This window comes from Aotus nancymaae, unplaced genomic scaffold (assembly GCF_030222135.1).
Source record: "Aotus nancymaae isolate 86718 unplaced genomic scaffold, 86718_ANA_hifiasm-v0.15.2.pri h1tg000019l, whole genome shotgun sequence".
Taxonomy (NCBI): domain Eukaryota; kingdom Metazoa; phylum Chordata; class Mammalia; order Primates; family Aotidae; genus Aotus; species Aotus nancymaae.
The window spans coordinates 15,908,737-15,928,414 of NW_026988431.1; the positions used below are offsets into that span (position 1 = coordinate 15,908,737).

General features: G+C 40.2%; 1 protein-coding gene across 3 annotated transcripts in view; it reads right to left on the reverse strand.

The window, feature by feature from the left end:
• The window catches only part of FNDC3B (fibronectin type III domain containing 3B), a 371,599-nt gene that overhangs the window by 78,506 nt on the left and 273,415 nt on the right, over positions 1–19,678 (reverse strand). For all 3 annotated transcript variants that reach the window (XM_012466702.2, XM_021674622.2, XM_064378642.1), the window contains exons 9-11: positions 18,203–18,262; positions 8,592–8,730; positions 4,934–4,987 (exon numbers count right to left, since the gene is read on the reverse strand). In XM_012466702.2, coding sequence (XP_012322125.1) covers positions 4,934–4,987; positions 8,592–8,730; positions 18,203–18,262 — 253 coding nt within the window. The remainder of the gene's footprint in view (positions 1–4,933; positions 4,988–8,591; positions 8,731–18,202; positions 18,263–19,678) is intronic.

The following is a 19,678-nucleotide window of genomic DNA, read 5'->3' on the forward strand; positions in this document are numbered from 1 at the left end:
ATCACCTGAGGTCAGGAGTTTGAGACCAGCCTGGCCAAAATGGTGAAACCCCGTCTCTACTAAAAATACAAAAAAATTAGCCAAGCCTGGTGGCAGGCACCTGTAATCTCAGCTACTTGGGAGGCTGAGGCAGGAGAATCGCTTGGACAGGGAAACAGAGGTTGAAGTGAGCCAAGATCATGCCATTGCACTCTAGCCTGGGCAACAAGAGTGAAACTTCATCTCAAAAAAAAAGAGGAGAGAAGCAATGCATGGTCAATGTATCTTGGAAGGGTGCCCATCAAGAAGACGGATAGTCAAAGGGATTAGCGTGGGTGTGGCCAACAGGTGGAGTATCTCAAGTATGATGTCCACCTTGCCCCCCTCAGGGATTCTCCATTGTGGAAAGAACCCATACCTTGAAAAATCTAACAACTAGCCAATGTTTTGCTGTTAAACAAGCTCCTTTTTAGGAGCTTCTGACCTGCTTTTGCTACCCATCGGAATGACAAATGCTTGTAGATTAAAATGTAAACATGGGGGTGAAGTAAATAAAATAAAAATATGTAAAATAAAAATGTGATGTGACTCATCTAATGTTCAAGAGAAAAAAACTTTAAAATGACCTTCTGCCTTTCTGCTCATAATGGGACAGAGAAAAAGTGGCAAAAAAAATCTACAAAAATTAGGGGACAGTTCTCAAACCCCATGGTTCTAAACACTAAATCTCATAAGTCACCACAAGGGAACTTGGCAAGGAATGGCCACGCCTTCTCAAGTAATAAAAACTGACCGGTTTCGGGTGAAAATCGAAACCGAAGGCCACAGCTGAAAAGCCAATGACACCTGTAAATTCCATTTTTAGTTGCTGTTGCCCATCTCATAGTCATAGTAACTTCTTGTATTGATTTAAAAATTAAGGTGTTGTCTATTAGTTATTAACGGAGAAGTAACACGCAGTTAACCCTAGTATAGAACTATTAATGAGTAATTTCCAAGTGAATTCTATGCAACGGTGATGTAAAATTAATGACAATAAATTTAAGAGGCGAGAGATGGTGTATCAGATTTCCCCTGCACTGTAACACGTTTCTGTTTTCCATTCCCCATTAGGACTCCACCTGCCCTTGTACTTCAGAGCCAAGCATATAGTTAGCTACTGATTAAGGTGGATCTTCCCAAGAAGGTCAGCTCGGCACAGCATTCCTAGTCTCAGCAGAAATAAAGGCTGCTGCTCTTTATCCAGGAAAGTCTTTTTTTTTTTTTTTTTAAAGATGGGGTTTCACCATGATGGCCAGGCTGGTCTTGAACTCCTGACCTCAGGTGATCCACCCACCTCAGCCTCCCAAAGGGCTAGGATTACAGGCGTGAGCCACTGCGCCCGGCATGAAAGTCTTTTTTTAAGAGGCTTGAAAGCTGTGCTTGATGCCTGTCTTCTTGATTTACCAACACTTTCAAAATTTTACTCTAGTCATTTTATTGGAATGGTGACTACAAACAACAAAAGACTGACGTATTCTGGAACTCTAATCCATGCGGTTATACTGTAATAAAAATACGGGGCTTCAGGGGACACCCAGACACTAGCAGTCACATACATGGAGATGAGGCAACCTCACAAAGTCATGATTCGCAGCCCAGGTGCCAGAGCAGAGACAGGGACGAGTGCTACACCTGAACACAAGCTTCCGCTCACAAGTCTGAGCGGCACTGTCTCTCTCTCAAGCAGTAATATGTGTCTCTGTGCACATCGCAAATTTTCTGCAATCTTAGTTTGTTTCTGCAGCCCCCTGACGACAGACAGGCTTATGGGTGTGTGGCTGGAGCAGATATCCTTGAAGAGGAGAGGAGGGGAGAGCTGCTGCTGTTAGAGAGGGGAGGGGTGGGGAAGGAAGGGGTGATTCCAGCAAAACATCCACTTCCCATTCGCCTGCCTCACCGCCTTCCATTAAGGCCGAGTCTGGAAATTGTCCTGGTACCAGAAAGATGCACCTGCACAAGCTGCAGAAACTACCAGCACAAGGTTTCAGAAGGACGTCCAGGGCCCCATGTGTCTGTACTTCCTGCAGACCCGACGCTGTTCTCCTGTTTCTTCTGTGCAGAAACTACCAGCAGAAGGTTTCAGAAGGACGTCCAGGGCCCCATGTGTCCGTACTTCCTGCAGACCCGACACTGTTCTCCTGGTTGTATATTTGCTTTCCTTCTTGATGCTAAGGCCTATATAGCATAGGAACGTGGAACCCAAAGATCAGCCCAAGTAAGCTACTCTCAAGAGGGCTACCAATCCTCAACTTAGCTCCACATTTAGAAACAGAGACTGCCAGACTGTTCCATTAGAAACTTCACTTCTGAAATGACAGGATGAGCAGGAATGAACTGGTTACCACTGCTTGAATTCTCACTGCCAGGAAACCCGACAGCACCATTTTTTTATCTTTTTAAGGGGATGGGAAATGAGAAGGGTATCATACAAAGCAAAGGAGCTCCTGGACAGAACACTTTGAGAAGCATATGGCAAAGTGTGCTTTATTTGGGCGTACGTTTGCTTTTCCAGCTATCGCAGCTATCACAGTTACCTTCAGTATGTATGTCACAAGTCCCTCATGGGACAAGGTGCAATGCGGAGCACTGAGGAGCATGCTGCATCAATGCTGGAATAATTAATGAACAGGCCAAACAACAGGGAAAATGATTCCAAATATTCTGTTGTCAGGCGAAACAATCCTAAATACTCTGTTTTGTGAGAGCATAAATAATATAAATGCACAAAAGCCGGTGGGCTAATCTATTCACTCTTTCGCAGGTGGAAAAATACTAAGGAGCAGAGAGGTCAAGCTGCCAGCATAAAACTCAGAACAGAACCCGTTTTTCCTAATCTCCGTGTTCTTTCAATTGTCCTCTCCTGCCAGGGAGCTCACTGCACCCAAAGGCAAGGGAGCTCCTTAGAATTGAGGGTGCAGGAGATGGCTAGAAAATGTACAGTAAGCCACAGAATGTAAAAGGATTCCTGTGTTGGCAAAAGACCCATGGTGGAGGACAGTCAATTAACCTGGAATCTTCAGCAAAGCTCAACAGAACTGATACCAGTAGGAATTTGAAGGTGGGAGAGAAAAAGCGGTAAGAAGAGGGCAGAGAATTAAGAAAGATGAGAGGAAAAATTGGAGGGAGATCAAGTAGGACAAAGGCAGAGGGCAAAACCCAGCCATTTAACATTTTTTGACCGCTAGCCTGCAATGGATCATGCTGAACATAAAACGTCATCGGACGTGGCCCGTCCCTTTTCAGCGGAGGCTGTGGCATCCCTCCTCTCAGCATCATCAGCCAGGACACTCTCATTTCAAATTTTAAGGGAAGGGACCAGCAACTGAGCCACTGTTACCATTTCCTGCAGCACCCAAGTTTTCTCTGGAGGTTTCCCACTGAGGTATGTATTCAATTTCTCTGGACTTTCTTAACTTAGGAGCTCATGGTCCCAGGCAGAGAAGCAGCAAAAAACACAGATGCATACACATGCATACACACGCACGAGTGTGCATGTGCATATACACACATAGTGTCCTAAGAAGATATCTGAAAAAAAAAAATGCCTTTTCTTTGCTGGTGAACTCTGTCTCAATATAAAACCTCAAGACTTGAGAAAAAACATAAGGTGAGTGCAACAAATCAACACATAAAAAGAGACTTTCATTAAATGGTCACCTGTCCTTACAAAGTGGGAGAGATGGGAAGATGTTACTGTATGCTCACAGGTCATACAAATTCCCTTCCAACATTCCTGACTGCCTAGAAAAACCTCTAAGGGCTAGAGAGGTGGTTTCACTTTCTAATTAAACCACCTTAAGATGAAATCCACCTAATCTGTAGAGTGTACGGGTTAAGGCTGAGATTTCACCAACCTGCACGTACAAGCTATTCAAAAGGATCCTAAGAACAATAGACGGTTGTTTTTGGTAACTTGGAACTCTAGCTGCTCAGATGCAACCCAGATGGGAAAATATGCTTCTGCAGAAAGTGATGAAGGACCTCTCTTTCGCATCAAAATTTCATCATGAGAACTCCAACCAGTTTTCATTGTAAGTTTAGTTAAAACATTTTTCCACACTTGCCAAGTCACTTTTTGCCTGAGTCTAAGTTCTAAATCTTTCAATCCCTCCAAATTTAAGTCACAAAGACTAGTTAACTTGCATTTCTCCCCAAATTCCACATTTCTTATTCTGAAAATCCTTAGCCAATTTCTTAACCAGAAAAAGACAGAATAAAGTTGGGGCAAGTGAATGAGGAAATGAAAGGCTTCTACATCAAGTGTTTCCTGCCTGAGAGTCTGTGTGTAGAGTTAGCTAGGCCAGAAATGCACGGGGTCACCCGTCGGCACAGTGGCTTTGTGAATAAGGACACTCCACCATCCAACGGCCTCTGGTGACACGAACAGCAAGAAGGTCACCTGATACAGGATGTGCTAACCCACAGGGCACTCATGCACGGGTAGAGCGTGACTTCTATGCACTGCTCTGCTCTCAGAGGCCACTCAACAATGCGACACCAGAGTACACACGTGGCATTCAAACAGGAAAAGCAAATTATGCTTTCCAAGCTGCAGCGCGCTTTACCTTATCAAAACCATCTAAGCAGTCAAGAGGACAAAGCAATTCATTTTTAATACAAACTATTGGCTGGCTAGACACTGGAGATCCAAATAGGTAAGACCTCATTTTTTTTTCTTTCAGCAGCAGTGCTTGGAAATAAGCCAGGTACATATGTTTTAAAACACAGTTCATAACACCGCTTCAATCTAACTTCATTTTCCCTAGTCAATAACTATTGATTTCGATTTTTCTACTAGCATTCCTTTTTTCCCTGTGTTTAGCGTGTCTTATAAAAGAATAACATGGTATTTGTTCAGCAATTTTGTTTTTGAAATGGTGTTTTAGATGGATGAATATGAAAATAAGCTTACCTCATCCCACTCTAAAAGGTAGTTGGTGATTTTTGAACCATTGTCAATTGGTGCCTAAAAAAAATAACAACATGAGATTAGAGAAAGTTGTTCACAGACAAAACTTATGCACTACCCACCTGGCTCACATACAATTTTTTTTTTTTTTTGAGATGGAGTTTTGCTCTTGTTACCCAGGCTGGAGTGCAATGGCGCGATCTCGGCTCACCGCAACCTCCGCCTCCTGGGTTCAGGCAATTCTCCTGCCTCAGCCTCCTGAGTAGCTGGGATTACAGGCACGCACCACCGTGCCCAGCTAATTTTTTGTATTTTTAGTAGAGACGGGGTTTCACTATGTTGACCAGGATGGTCTCGATCTCTTGACCTCGTGATGCACCCACCTTGGCCTCCCAAAGTGCTGGGATTATAGGCGTGAGCCACCGCGCCAGGCCCCTACATACAATGTTTATAATAGTCCTGTGCTCTCCCCTCAGGGGGATAAAGCTGATGGTTCCTGCATTCCTTGGTCAATTGTCATCTTACACTAACTTTGAATATACCTCAACTGCAGAAAGAGTCCCCACTGTTAATAAATCATGCCCTACAAATAGCCAAACCTGCCTACCACCACCACCTCCTCTCCCTTTATACACCCTCTTGGGGTGCTACTTCCTCTGGGGATAGAACTTTTAAGAGCAACTTTTGATTCAAGTGTCGAGTGAGAACAAGGCAGCTGAGAAAGGTCTGGTGGGGCACAGTCGAACCTTTCTTTCTGTAACATCCCACATACAACTTTTTAATTTTTTAAAAGTACTTAAGATTAGAAAGGCATCAATGACATTAAGGTTCCACCTCTTTGTAAAACATGAAATCCCCTGGATAGATGACTAGAGGCTATTCGCCCTTCATATGTGAGCAAAGAGAAGTTTCATCATTTGCTTTCCTCTTAAAAGGCATGCTGAGATCTGCTTCACTGAGAAAGCGGGTTTTTAACACTGAGAAGGGAAATAAAGAACTCTGGAGAAAAGAATACTTTTCAGAATTGCAAGAGCTACGTGTGAAACCACAGTAGGGTCTCTCGAAGCATTAGGGTAGTAAGATCTAGAGACAGCGGAACTACAACATTGAGGAGGCAACCAGAAAGAGGAGTCGGATCACGTCTCCCATGTCAAAGACCTGCCAGGCTGACTCTTCCCTAGGAAAGAGCAGGAGCTCAACAAACAGTATGGTGCCTTGCCCCTGGCAAAAGGCAGCTCAGCTTCCCCAGAGATGTATCTGAATCCCACTTCCGCTGTTTGTTGCATGAAGTCTGGTGCTAGCTGTTTAATAACAGCATCAACAACGAATTTCACGTTCCAAAAATAAGACAGGTGTGGTGCGTAATTGGGAGAATATGTAAATCACCTACTAAACTATCCAGTTTTATAGGAAGCACTCCGTAAACAGTTGTTATTACTCTGTTATGGTAAGTAATAAAACATCAGGGGCTCAGTAAATGTTAGCTAAATTAATAATAAAATTCTTCTCCCTCTCCTTCCCTTCCTCTCTCTCTTTTGAATCACACAATCTCTGAGTCTCAAAACTCAGATCTCAGGTGAGTGCTATAAGTCCTAAACTGTTATTTTAGGCTCTTGTGACTCAATTTGGAGGAAAGGATAGTGATGCATTTAAAGTTATGAATAACTGACAAAATCAAAGTTTTAAATGAGAACCCATCTCTAAGATGAGAACTCTAAAAAAACCTGGTCTTTGGTAGTTTCTTTGATAATATCCTACCCCTACCCCATTACTAGTCCCTTAATTCCCTGAGGGCGGGTATAGTGACTTAGGTTTTTGTTTTGCCTTATCTCTGTGTAAGTAATAACTGTTGCTGACGAACAAAAAGATGTCAGATCTTTAGTGCTTTCAGCGTCTTTGTGGATTCAAGGACAGACTGGTAGCCAGAGAATGTTCCCCTGTCCTTGTGCCCCCACCTGGAGCACTTTGATCAGGGAATCTGTTTTAAGGACATTTAAATGAAAACTGAACTGAATCCAGAACTTTCAAGTTTGTACATGACTGAATGGAACAAGAGTATGTTTCTGATCTACAATTGAGGAAAGGGAGAGAGAAAATCTGAAACTTTTTTTTCCTAATAAGAAAATTCTTTCCTGAAGTAACTGGTCTGCCTGAGACCTGAAATTCATCCAGGTTTTAAGCAGAGTATGCATCAGTGATTCCCAACTTAGGTTCTTAAGACCCCAGGGTCCCTCAGGTAATCTAAAGACGAGTTTTTCTATTTTTGAAACAAAATGGATTTTAATTATTTCCTTACGAAGATATATTTACATATGCATATGTATATCGAGAGCACATTTTTTAAATGGATGTGTATACTCCAAGGAATTAAACAATGATGCCAGTTGGGTGTTAAAGCTCTAAAAAGGTGGGGAATCACTGACCTGGATTATCCCTGGAAGCCAGGAAGGAAAATAAAATAGTTCAGATTCCAAGCCAGTTTAAACTTTGCTTCTGTCCAAGTAACACCCTCAATGCTGGCCACTGGCTATCAGAACGCAGCTGCCCACCTGAGAGGGACCCACAGAGGCCCATGCTTTGCTGCTAACCACTACTCTCAATTGCTTTCATCAGCTCCCTAGATAAACCTGACTCTCTGGGCTAGAAATAAAAAGACAAAATATTTCTTCACGAATAATGGATCTTCGTAGCCATTTTTTTCTTTCACATATTACCATTCTCCCCCCAAATCATAAATCTTTATCTCTACTTCCATATAGTTTACATTTTAAATTACAGTTTAAAATACTGATGTATAGAAGTAACTGCTATAGAGATTGATAACAACGTACTGTTTTCTTACAAACACATAACTATGATTAATAAGCTAGTGGTGCCCCTTGAGGAAGGGGCAGTATGATCTCTCTTTGGTGACAGCTATTTTTAGTCAATGAATTCTATTTCAGGAAAATATATAATTCAGTCTTTTTTTGATAGAGAATTAGTAATCCTGACTGATGTACGGCCCAACTGGTGAAAATTAATGAAGTATTAATATACTTCAGATCACTAAACATTTCAGGTTGTTTTAAATATTAAACATTTCGGTATCACCACTGAAAGAAGCCAAAAGGGTCATAAAACTACTTTATCTCTGAATTTTTCTTGATAAAACCTTTTTGCTAATGTCCTCAAATGTTTGTTGAAATAAACTAAACTATTAGAAAGTGATAAAATATAGGTATTTTAAATACCTATTATCACTTATACATATTGCTTATGACACTAAAACATTTAGAAAATACTGCTGCAAAAGGAGCTAACGCTGGATTTTGCAGTTCCCTCCTCCACCCCTTTGCCCAACTCTTCCAGAAATGACAACTTTTGATATAACGATTGGTTGCACATACTTACCATGCAGAAAACCAAACACATCACAAAACCGGAATCGTGCTATAAAACATTTCAAATGGCTATAGACTGACATATTAACTCAAGACTCTTGCTCTGTTGCCTGGGCTGGAGAGCAGTGGTGCGATCATGGCTCACTGCAGCCTTGAAACTCCTGGGTTCAAGTGATCCCCCCTCCTCAGCCTCCCAAGTAGCTGGGACTAGAAACACGTGCCACCACACTTGGCTAATTTTTAAATTGAGACTATTCTTGATGCTTTGAGCTACCCACCTTCCACTGCAGGGTTAGAGAACTTTTGCTCCTGTGTGCCAGCTTAGGAGGGAAAGGACACTCGGGTGCACAGCTGTGGGTGGTGAAGCTAACAGGCTCGGAGCAAGATCCCTTTACGGAATTGTACATGGCATACACCCTGAAAACAAAACAGACACAGTCAGTGGCAGTGATCATCACAGAAGACCAGGATTCTTATCTTTGCTTTATCCTAAGGCTTTCTGTAGATGAACAGAATTTCTTACAGAGTGAGTACCACGCTCTTGCTCTTACCTGTTGGTCTTGTCCTGACCTTTGGTTAGCATTAACAGGGGACTGTCATCCCAACAGGTATTAGCCTCAGTGCGTGCCACCCAGCTCCATATCAAGACAGGCAGGATATATTCACTGGAAGAGATTATTCTAAGAATATAAACCTTAATTCTCAGAACGGTCTCCAAATACACGTTCTAAAAACTAATAAGCTACTCTCTGGTTGACTTTATCTGGAAAAAAGGCTAAAAGAAGAGGTAAGAGCTGGATAAAAAGGTAAAAGAATCAGCAATGAGAGTCCACAGACTGGAGAGAGCATAAAAGTACAAACAGCGTAGATATCATCTTTGAACTATGTTTAATGCTGTACATATTTAGGTAAAACTATGGATGTTTCACATAGAAGCATGTATGCTACTAAGTGTGACTTTCTCTAACTCAATTTTTTTTTTGGAGATGGAGTCTCACTCTGTCGCCCAGGCTGGAGTGCAGTGGCGTCACTGCAGATCACTGCAACCTCCGTCTCCTGGGTTCAAGCAATTCCCGAGTAGCTGGGACTATAGGCATGCTCCACCATGCCCGGCTAACTTTTGTATTTTTAGTAGAGACAGGGTTTCACCATGTTGGCCAGGCTGGTCTTGAACTTCTGACCTCAGGTGATCCGCCCACCTTGGCCTCCCAAAGTGCTGGGATTACAGGCGTAAGCCAATATGCCTGGCCGTGAGTATTTAACTCTTATACATGAAGCCAAGATTAAAGATGTTCATTCCGTACACAAAAATGTTTGGCTCAACACTATAACATATGTGCCTGATTTCTCCAGAGACACCATGAAGAAAAAGCATATAACCTGCTATTATAATACCACACTCTTCAAATAGCCTAAAATATGACTTGATTTTTATCACCATCCTCCCTATTGGGAACTTAATTTTTCAAAATTGAAAATGTGCTCTTAAAAAAAACAACAACAAAGAAACCTGTGCTGCCTAAAACAGACGGAAGGATTAAACTATTCACAGAGTTGGTAAATAGATATTGAACCCTTAATTCTTACAGCCACCCTCTCTAAGGTAGGGAAATCTTCTTACCCATTTCAGACAGAAGGAAACACAGAGATGAAGTAAATTTCCCAAGGCCGCACAGCTAGAAATTTGCATCAGTGGTATTCAGCCTCGGAAGTCTAACCCATATACGGTACTGCCTACTCCCCTGGTTCATCCTGCAATCAAGTTTCTCTAAACACCACAATCCACTTCCCTTCACTCTTCCCAATGAACACAAACAACAGTTAAACATAATAACATTATGGAAGATAGGTCCCAATTGTGTGTGTGATCTCCAAAGTCATTTCTCTACAAAGTCCATCATGAAAAAATCATAGAGGTCATATAGGTCAAAAGTACTAACAGTTATGTCTACTTTCTACCCCCAAAGATAAAAATACATCCATGTTACACATTTCACTTATTTGCCTTACGGGAGGAAAAGCATGAAATTCGATCCAAACAAATGATGCTTATCATTAAGATACCCTCCACCCTACCATCAGTGAAGGAAATGCTCCTTTTTGTATGCACCGTAAGAAGGCACATGATAATATAAAACTAAATAGTAGATGTAGCAAGATCATTTCTGTGTGTCAGGATGGGCTCGCTGGGAGTAAGTAACTTTAAATGAATCGCAAAATGTTCCAGGCATGGGCAGGGCTCAAGCCTGAACTTTGATACACAGAATTCTACAACAGGTGACTCATGGGCTGCATCTGGCCCAAGACGTGTGTGTGTGTGTGTGTGTGTGTGTGTGTTGGCAGTATGCAAAAACAGAATGTTTTGAAATATTACAGCCACCTATGAATTAAAGGATAAAGGCAATGATCATCACAAAAAGAGATGACCAGACACTATGCATTACTAATAAAGGACTATGTCACTACCTATAAAACTGTCTTGGCAGCAAAACTGAACCTGTATCTGATTAAACCTCTTCATCACTTTACAGGAAACACAGAGGACAGGAAAACAATAGTAAGCAACATGACATAGACGCCATCAGCCAAATTCAGACTTGAGGAAGACTCTACGGGATAAACAAATTAATCCAACAGCTAAGTTGCAAGAGAGAGAAGATGATCAAGGGAAAAATGAATGGATTGAAATAAATTTAAGACATATCAACCAAACCACATATTCAGATCATGTCTGAATTTCAATTACAACAAACCAAAGACATAAAATCTTCATTTTTAGAACTGAGGAAACAGGAATAGTCCCTGGATTGTAAGGACACTTCAGGTGTGTGTGATGATGGTAATATAATTTATAGGTGAAATAATATGATGTCTGAACCTTGAAAATCATCAGGGCAGGGGAGAGGGAAGTGAGAACACTGAGGTAATAAGAAGTGGGGTGGATGAGAGTTCACTAAACTACTATATACTTCTGACTGTATAAAACATTTTCTGAAATAAAAATCTAAAAAATTAAACCTATATTGAAAAATATCTGGAGTTCTCTCATTTTAAAACCCAAACTTCTGGCTTCTCTTAAAAACTAGAAGTTTTAGCAACACTTGGCCCACACTTTTTTTTTTGGAGATGGAGTCTCGCTCTGTCACCTAGGCTGGAGTGCAATGGCACAATCTCGGCTCACTGCAACCTCCACGTCCCAGATTGAAGTGATTCTCCTGCCTCAGCCTCCTGAGTAGCTGAGATTACAGGTACCTGCCATCATGCCCAGCTAATTTTTATATTTTTGTAGATATGGGGTTTCACCATGTTGGCCAGGCTGGTCTTGAACTCCTTATCTCAGGTGATCCACCCGCCTCGGCCTCCGAAAGTGCTGAGAGTACAGGCGTGAGCCACTGCGCCCAGCCTCACTCAGCCCTCTTTCCTGCATAGTAATAATGAACTAAATCTGAGAGTGGTTGCCCGCTTTCGATGGAGCAGGTGCTGAAGAGTTCACTGGAGTCCTCACCATTCTTACTGTCTCCTCAGCACTGAGACTGCTTTGCAGCTGACCCTTACCCAGTCCACTTTAGCTGTTTAGGTTCTCTGCCTCCACCAAGTAAGTATCTCGGTTTGCGATGACTGGGCATTTGCCTACAAATGCAGAATTATACTCAGGCAGATCAGGTTCTGGATGTTCACAAAAACAGTGCCACTAAAAACCCATCTGGATAATAGAGCAGAGGGAGGGAGGCAGGCAAACAGCCTGTAAAGTACTAGCAGGACGCAGTCAGTTGTCTGGGGAGAGGTAAATTCGTCTTAGTAAAGTTCTTTGTTCATTTTTAGTGGGATTCTTGGAGTCAGCAATCCATACCACCTAGGCTGGAGAGTCATGAATGATGGAGACGCCTGGTGGCCAGGCTGGGAGGATGGCAGTGGGGATGAAGTAAAAGAACCTGATGCAGGTTAGAAATTTGAGGCAGTTGACAACAGATAGTTGTTTGGGCCAGAGGGAGTTAGTCATTTTTCTTGCCTTTAATCTCAAACAATGTTATGTTAAATTAAGGGTCAATGCTTTTCACACATAAAATTTTGTCAGGAAGGAAAAAAAGATCTATTTTATACGGCAATATACATATGCTTCATATAGTACAAAAAATTTGGCACCACACTTAAGTATCCCATGATTACATCCGTCAATTATAGTAGTTCAGTAAATGGACAGCAACTTATTGTAATTGTGACTAGCAACATTTTTACCAATAACTTTTATAGAAAAGAAATATCTCTGTAAATGATGCTACATTTTAAAGAATACGGTGATTTTTTTCCCGTAAATATCATACTGCAATGAGTTTTCCATAAATATCATCATGTAAAAGGAGAATCTGTAGAGTACGGTCAGTTTCTTGGGTTAAGTAAGTCAGCAAACAGCTCAGTTTTTGTTGCATTTATCCCAAGAAAAGAGAACATTTTTCTAACAATATGATTAATATTGTTTTCACATTTGTTTCAGCTTAAATACTGGCTGAATGCTTAGGAAACAGGTGCTTCAAGAATTTCAGAAATACGCCGCCAACTTTTCCTAGCACGTCGTAACATACTAGGAGCCACAATTTCTGGTCAATAACATGTATTTCATAATCCTTCACTGTGCTTGTCAACCATATTTTTGGAAATGTTTCATTGCATAATTTTTCTGGGAAATGTCATTATATGATATCATCTCTGGGCAACCTGTTTGCCAAATTGTTTAGGCAGATGACTAGAAAACTGCTTCAAAATTGTCATGAAATTGCTAACCATTCCATCACTCAATTTTTGATTATCCTAACACTGATAAAAATATATATTATTGACTCCCGCAGTAAAATGGTTACCTTAATGCCATTATTAATTATAGAACTACCAATTAAAAGTCAGATGTACTTTTCTGGCAAATGCATACACAGCATACATTTGTGTATGTATATTTATTTCTACAGATAAATGTAAATATGTATAAATGTTTATGTTTGTAAAGTTACATATTTTTATATAAAGTATTTTAAATATAATGTAATTTATATACATATTGGATTTTTCTCATTTCTCCCTCTTCCCCAGTACACAAACTCTGTCTCTGCCTGCCTCTGTCTGTCTGTCTCTCTTTCTCTCTTTCACTCACACACACACACACACACACACACACACACATACACAGAGAGAGAGAGAGAGAGAGAGAGAGATTTTCTATTAGTGGCTTTATACAATACATAACACAATGCCCTTTACAGAAGCACTGAATAACCTTGACAATTACAAATGGATTCCTTTGAAATATTGTGTGAACATTAAACCAAAAAAATTAATTTGTGTTAAAAAATAGGGTAACAAGGCCGGGTACGGTGGCTCATGCCTGTAATCCCAGTACTTTGGGAGGCTGAGGCGGGCAGATCACAAGGTCAGAAGATTGAGACCATTTGGCAACATGGTGAAACCCTGTCTCTACTAAACTACAAAAAATAAGCCATGCAAGGTGGTACACACCTGTAGTCCTAGCCATTCAGGAGGCTGAGGCATGAGAATCGCTTGAACCTGGGAGGCAGAGATTGCAGTGAGCCAAGATTGCGCCACTGTAGTCTAGCCTGGCGACAGAGTGAGACCCCATTGAAAAAAAAAAAAAAGAAAAAGAAAAAGAATAGGCTAACAAACATGTATCTATCACAGAGGAGTAACATCTTCCTCGATCACCACTAGGAGTTTAGGAGAAAAAAATAATACTGACTGAACAGAAGTGTAAGAATGACACACAAAAACTCACAGTAAAAAGTGGGAAAGTAGAAACATCTTTAAACCTGAAATGTCTTGGAATATAATTTTCCATGTGAAATCTGGCTCAAACGGCATGACAGATGCCAGCTGAAGCAGCCACAGGCATGTGAGCTACACAGTACTGTATAAACGATGTCACTATTCTCCATAAATTCCCAGTAACAGTGGGTTGGTGACAAGAGCTGTTCTGGCCTAGTAACTGAAGCCAAGCACTAGGCAGTTAAATGACAGGACTCCGTGACTGAGCCTGTCATTGAAAAAAAAAAAAAAAAGGTTTGTGTGTCGGATTGGTGAACTCGTGGAATACTACTAATATGGGGGTGGTGGAGGGAGTTATAAATGAGATAAAAACCTTACATGAAGATATCAAGCTATCAATATGAATTAGATAGACTCAGAGTGGCAAAATAAAAAGTAACAAGGAATGTAAGAACAGAAGTCTAGGTGAGACTTCAGTACATAATTTAAGAAAGAAGTCTTACACTCTACTAGACAGGAATTTGACCAGAGACTACTGCAGATCTTAATAAAAATGTGCAATATTAAGAATTGGAAGAAAAAAATGTACCTTGCTTTGTGCTGCTAAAAGAAATATCTCAGTTTTCATAACTGGCTCTACAGACTTCCATCTCTTTCTACATTGGCAATGCACAAACAAAATGGCAATGAATTAATTCATTTTTTATTTATTTAGAGACAAGATCTCGCTCTGTCACCCAGGCTGGCATGCAGCAGCCACGATCAGGGCTCACTACAGCCTCAAGCTCCCTGGTTCAAGTGATCCTCTCACTTCAGCCTCCCAAGTAGCTGGGACTACAAGCATACATCACCACACCCAGGTAATTTTTTATTTTTTGTAGAGACAGGGTCTCTCTATGTTGCCCGGACTGGTCTTGAACTCCTGGGCTCAAGTGATCCTCTTGCTTTGATCTCTGAAATTGCTGATATTACAGGCGTGAGCCACTGCACACAACCTAAGTATTCATTTTCCAGCTGTCAGAAATGAAATTCTTCTGTAGTTGCTGTTATGAATATAGTGAAGAAACTATTTCTACACAGCCTTTTGAGGCCTTATAGGTGTCTATTACATTTAAAATATTTGAGGCCATTCTACATGATAAAAGCTTACATTCCCAGGACTAAGACTCAGAATGTTAACTACACTGTAAAAAAAAGATTTTGCTCCTTGTTCTCCATGTCAAGGAAAAGACATCTTCATCTCAATAAAAATGTGAATGATACGATCAAACTATAGACAAGGTCAAAGAACTTGCATCATTAAGTCCTTTTTTATTTTCAGAGCATGGAAAAACTACAACGAGCTTGGAAAAACCAAAAGGTAACACTTATACATGACTTTACAGATCTAAAATAGATGTGTACATGTATTTGCTCTCATACTATCTTCCTGAGGCTGGTATCATTATCATTCTCATTTTATAAATGACAAAGCAAGGCCAAAGAAGTTTCAGTGGCTCGCTTGAGCACACACCCTTAGTAAATGACAGAGCCCTGAACTCCATGTTGCAAGCCATGTCCACTATGCATAGCGCTGCCTCACCGCAGAAATTCAAGGCAGAGGAAGCCCATCTAAATAAGAGTAACAAGTGTTAAGATTCTTCTCTAGCTTAAAAAAGACTGTAAAAGAAAAAAGAATGTAAGATCTATATGGACTGTGCATTAGGCAGTGCACAAAGACTAAATCTGGACTATAGATATAAATGAGAGAAAGGATGTTGAAAACATACTAAAATTGGCCATCACCAAGGAGAGAGAACTTCCCATTTTTCTGGAAAGCAGAGAGGTAGGACCAATAGTAGTTGGTGGCACACTAGGTTGTACATGTGTGGTGTCACACGTGTGTCAAATGCCAAAAGCAAGGAGTCCCACATGTGTCAGGAGAAAGTCTAGACCCATGTCCTCTAGATGGTCACCACCTCGTGGCTACTATCCTGTTCCTTTTGGAGAATCCATTAACTTTTCTATCTGCCCAGAAGTTCAAGATGTTCCTAGATCTTGCGGTACAAATAGCTGATGAGCAAGTGTTCTCAAATTTACGCTTTGTAATAAGAGTTAAAAAAAAATGAATGGAATAAGAGTTAAAAAAAAAATGAATGGAATAAGAGTTAAAAAAAAATGAATGGAATAACAGACAGGATGTTAAATAAAGGGAAGGCTCTTCATGACATTTAAGTTTTTTAAAAAAGATATTGTAAGCTCATGAATGAGCAAGAAATTAATAAAGTATACGTTTAGCAACCACAGAAGCAATAAACTTAAAGCATGGAGCAGAAAGAAACATATGTTAACAATGAATAATAGATAACACTTACATGACTTTTATGTTTTCTGGTTTGCTGTTAAATTGGCCATTTTGAAGAATGGTTAAACCGTTTCTATTATTATCTTAGCTTCACAAATTACACAGATCTTTTTGTACACAGTGTGTGAAAAGTTCAATATGTTTGGGCAGAAGCTAATTGACTCAAAATCCAAAGTTTTGATTTAAACAGGAGGAGACGGTTGCAATAGTGTTTTTTTTTTTTTTTTTTTTGAGACGGAGTTTCGCTCTTGTTACCCAGGCTGGAGTGCAATGGCGCGATCTCGGCTCACCGCAACCTCCGCCTCCTGGGTTCAGGCAATTCTCCTGCCTCAGCCTCCTGAGTAGCTGGGATTACAGGCACGCGCCACCATGCCCAGCTAATTTTTTGTATTTTTAGTAGAGACGGGGTTTCACCATGTTGACCAGGAGGGTCTCGATCTCTTGACCTCGTGATCCACTCGCCTCGGCCTCCCAAAGTGCTGGGATTACAGGCGTGAGCCACCGCGCCCGGCCAGCAATAGTGTTCATCTAAACAATATGACAGCTAAGCAGATGTGCGCTTTATGCCTTCATATAAAACAACCTGCTCCTACATACAATGCTTTAAACTTTTTTTTAAGAACTTATGCAGCTAATAAGATACTACATCCTCAACACACATCCTTGCTTTACTACCTTTTTGTACTGAGAAAATTACAGCACAGCGTTCTATGTGACATGACCAAAGTTAAAACAGCCAGTTCATGGCAGAATCTGACTCGCGCTCAAGCGTCCTGATAATTAATATATGCTCCTCCTACTTGACTATCTTGCCTCCAGCCCCATCCCAAAATCTTTAACTCATGATGTGAATTAACCTTTGGAAAATATAATAATAGATGTATATTTCATGATTACAATTTTATTCTGTAATCTTTATGTACACGGACATAATTGAAAAAAGGAGAAAGACTCTGCTGTTGTACATCCACTTAAATAAAATTACACTTTCTGGGGAACTTAAATAAAACGAAGACTAAAAAAATTTTTTTAATGTTATGGGTCATATTCAGACCTGCTTATTGCAAATAAGCATCTTTAAATACTCAGATGTATCTTTAAATAATCAGATGGTCTCTCTAAAAATTCAGATAACACTTTCCTCCTTACAGATCTGTGGCTGGCTGGGTTTCTTCCTAAAATAAGCTAGCCCTACCTTCCAGAGTAGTCACCGTAGGGATTCCAGAAAATCACAGTAGAGATCTCAGCCTACATATCATACCACAGGGGTTAACTGTTTTGCCAAATTGAGTTAATTCTTGTCAGAGATCATTTGATGCTTATATTCCTTGCCTTTTTCAAAATCTACTGGCTTTTAAGGTCTAACGGTGTACTTGCAACATGCAAAGGGCTTCTTCAGTCATTTGGTCTGAATATACAATTTATATGATGGTCTATAATAAACACTGATACACCCATGATTAAAAAAAAATTCATTTGTTTCATAGAAAGAAAATGTTACACCACAGTCCAATAGACCTTAGAAGACCATGTAAAATTACTTTTAAAATGTTTAAAATGATTTTCAGTGTTTAGCATCTACTTTTCTATTCACAGAAGCACTTCTTTGTCTTCCAATCACTATGCTTTTGAGAGTCAAATGAATGGCCCAAGACTCACGGTACTAAAACCTTCAGCAAGTAAGCAACATTCAGCAAAAAACTTCAAAGGGGGAAGATGTTTTACTTTAGCCACCTGGATTTTCCAATACAGTTCGGCTCTTACATCCTAACTCACCTCACATGATAATCCGTTGCTGGTCTAAGATCTTTCAGGTTACATTCTAATTCTTCTCCACTGTAAAGAAAAAGCATTCATTAGTTGCCAATACCAGTTTCAAAAGCAAATGAGATTTGGAACTTGGGTCTTCAGTAATGTACTGACAATAATTCATGGACTACTATGTCAGATCCCACCATAAACCAGAAATAAACTTCTTATTTGATACTATTATTTGTTTGGGACTAGAAAATTAGGTTCCTGTTAATGATGCCATCTTAGATCTGGAAAATGGCACGGTTAACTTACTAATAAAATTCTAAAAGAACTTTTCACTTCTTACAAGTAAATACATAAAAACAACTAAGTAAGCAAATGAATGAATGAACAAATGAATAAAAATTACCATACCAGCTGTTAACACAAGGCACTTTCCACACTTAACTTGGCAGGAGCCTCAACTATCTCAACTCTGGACTGTCTTGACAAAATCACAATCCCACTTCCTCACTTACCAATGCACCCAATAAATAGCTCTCATATAAAATAAAACCATTTATATCCAAAAAAGTTGCAAATGAACTTCAACTGAAACAATGAGGGAGCAACAAACACAAAATAAGGAATGTTCCATTGAAAATTTTTAAAAAGGTGAGAGGTGTATGTATGTTGTGACTTATTTTGTATTCTTCAAAAATATCAGTGTCATAAAAGTGAAAGAAATACCATGGAAGTGTTCTGAATTAAAGAAGGCTAAAGAGACATGACAAACAACGAAAGGCACTGTCTGACCCTAGACTAGATCCTGCACAGGAGGGGATGAAAACTGCTCAATTTTTCAAAATAACAGGCATTAGTTAGACCGAGTGACAAAGCTAGAATACAGACAACAGATGAAAGTATTATATCAATGTAAGTTTATGAAGTTGATAATTACACTGCAGTTCTTTTAAAAAAAATCTTATTTGGCCAGGCGCGGTGGCTCACACCTGTAATCCCAGCACTTTGGGAGGCTGAGGGGGGTGGATCATGAGGTCAAGAGATCGAGACCATCCTGGCCAACATGGTGAAACCCCGTCTCTACTAAAAAATACAAAAATTAGCCGGCGTGGTGGTGCATGCCTATAGTCCCAGCTACTCAGGAGGCTGAGGCAGATGAATTGCTTGAACCCAGGAGGCGGAGGTTGCACTGAGCCAAGATCGCGCCACTGCACTCCAGCCTGGTGCCTGGCGACAAAGCAAGACTCTGTCTCAAAAAAAAAAAAAAAATCTTACTTATAGAAAATATACTGAAATGTTCTGCAGGAAGGGACCGTTACATATAAAACTTATGGAAAAAAATATGGATTGAGGACAGAAAGGGAGGAAGGAGTTCAAATGATAAAGCAGAGTGTCAAGTTAATAGCAAGTGAATCTGGGTACGGAGTATACATGTATTCCTCGATTTCTCTATTTTTATGACATCTTATAAGTTTGAAATTATTCCAAATAAAA